The sequence below is a fragment of the Octodon degus genome, unplaced genomic scaffold (assembly GCF_000260255.1).
Source record: "Octodon degus isolate 3935 unplaced genomic scaffold, OctDeg1.0 scaffold00067, whole genome shotgun sequence".
In the NCBI taxonomy this organism is placed as follows: Eukaryota; Metazoa; Chordata; class Mammalia; order Rodentia; family Octodontidae; genus Octodon; species Octodon degus.
In genome coordinates this window covers 12,055,670-12,057,888 of record NW_004524643.1, presented here as the reverse complement: position 1 = coordinate 12,057,888, position 2,219 = coordinate 12,055,670, and the positions used below count along the sequence as shown (strand labels likewise).

At 37.0% G+C, this 2,219-nt stretch overlaps 1 protein-coding gene across 8 annotated transcripts in view; it reads left to right on the top strand.

The window, feature by feature from the left end:
• The window catches only part of Uevld (UEV and lactate/malate dehyrogenase domains), a 54,698-nt gene that overhangs the window by 23,743 nt on the left and 28,736 nt on the right, over positions 1 to 2,219 (top strand). For all 8 annotated transcript variants that reach the window (XM_004634925.2, XM_004634926.2, XM_023719429.1 and 5 more), the window contains one exon: positions 161 to 296. In XM_004634925.2, the coding sequence (XP_004634982.1) occupies positions 161 to 296 (136 nt within the window). The remainder of the gene's footprint in view (positions 1 to 160; positions 297 to 2,219) is intronic.

The following is a 2,219-nucleotide window of genomic DNA, read 5'->3' as shown; positions in this document are numbered from 1 at the left end:
TTATTTTGCAGAACCATGGATTGAACTCAGGCCCTTGCGCTTGCCAGGCAAGCACTTATTCTACTGAGCCATCTCCCCAGCTCCTTTCTATTTTATTTTAAAAGATGGTATTCTTTGACAAAATTTTTGTGTAACTTTTCTCTTTGTATGTATTATACAGCCTAAATCTGTCATTGTTGGATTAATTAAAGAAATGATTGCCAAGTTTCAAGAGGAACTTCCCTTATATTCTCTGCCATCGTCTGATGAGGCTCGGCAGGTAGACTTGCTGGCCTATATTGCAAAAATCACAGAAGGTTTGTATTTTTGCTGATCAGATTGCCTTAAGAGTTATGCATCTGTAGTTTCTCATAATGTCCTTTACTCCTTGCTACTTGATTTCTGTAAATGTGTGCATGTGTGTATACATATGTGTATATACATATTCATATTTGTGTTTAATGAAAAATTCCTGTATATCTATCATAAGGTATTATCATACAGTTCTAACAAATACAATTTCCTAAAATATGAAAACTTACTTTATATTGACAAATAAAATAATTCTTGTTTTGTTGTTGTTGTCTGAAACAGGGTCTTGTTGTGTAGTTCAGGCTGGCCATGAACTCATTATGTAGCTCAGGCTGGCCTCACACTCAGCAGTCCTCCTGCCTCGGCATCCTAGTGCTAGGATTACAGGCATGATCACCATGCCTGGCCATAATTCTTGTTTTGTTTACCTCATCCATATTAAGGATCCAGAACCCTTTTCATTATATGTTTATATAGCTTTTTGGCTTGTTCAGCACCCTGGACCACATGGAATTCTTACTGCTTCTCATTGAGAATAAAGACAAACACTTAACACTTTTCAGCAGGGTGTAGGCCAAAGCAGTAAGCATCAGAATGTCTTTCAGAATTCTAGAAACCTGACTTTTTAGAGTCTTCTATGGTATTTTTTTTAGATTTTTGAAAAGATAGCTTTTTTAAAAAATGATAGCCTACTTAGGCTTTCAAGGTCAGTAAAGACTTGGGACATAGGAGAACCTGTATTGTAACATCAAGCAAGTTTTGCTTTGTTTTGTTTTTGGCAGAACCAGGGATTGAACTCAGGCCCTTGCACTTGCCAGGGAAGCGCTTATTCCACTGAGCCATCTCCCTGGCCTGTAACATCAAGTAACTCAGTTGTGCTCCAAATTTTCTGACCCAGGAGATTATGGGGCCACAGAGGAATGTGATCGATGATGTATATATAGTGTGTCTGAGGAGAGTCACATGGAGCGAAAAAACATTCTCTCAGGCTTTCACAGAGAGCAAATTGGTCAAGCAATGACCATGACTCATCCTCATGGCTGACACTGACAAAAGATCTACAAAGTGCAGTACAGGGGCCTGATTGACCTTATCAGATACAAAAGTTACATTTCTTGTTATATAGATCTTGCTTTATTTTGGTCTTAACCACCCAGCAGAAAAGTATAAAAACAAGATATATAAAATAAAGACATTAATGTGATGAGCTGTAAAAGGCTCAAATCAATAACTTCTGAGGATAACCCACTAAAATTATAGACTGCTAGACAGTATTGGATTGTTTAGCTGAATTCAAACACCGATAGTATTTAGATACCAATAGACTATCCATCTCCGACAGGACTAAACAAAAAAAAAGGGAATACGAAGGAAAGATCATTTTGTATTTATATATACAAAATCGTTAGGATAGATATACAGCTACTTTCGCTTAATTCAATGAGAAGAAAGAGGTGTACTAATAGTGTTTGGACAGGATATCCTGTGTGCTTCTTGTCCTGTGGATAACCACTAAGAAAATAACAATGTACAACATATTAATTATCAAAACTGTCCTATTAATCACCTTTGAAACTGTCTCATTCATATTTGTTTCTCAATAAAGTTAAAATTAAATTTAAAAACCAAATGAAATTTAAAAGTACAATACATACTTTTCCTTTGACAGATTTTTTTATGTCCTGTATACACCTAGGTTAACAGTATACTTAGTTTGTTTTGTTCGGGTGCTGCAGATTGAACCCAGGGTGGCAAACACAGCAAGTGCCACATGCGCTCTAGCACTGAGCTGCGTGCCCAGCCCGTCTGCTTGTTAGCATTTTAATAAAATATGTTGGGGCCGGAGAGATGGCTCAGTAGGATAAACGCTTGACTGGCAAACATAAGGATCTGAGTTCAATCCCCGGTTCCGCAAAAAAATAAATAAA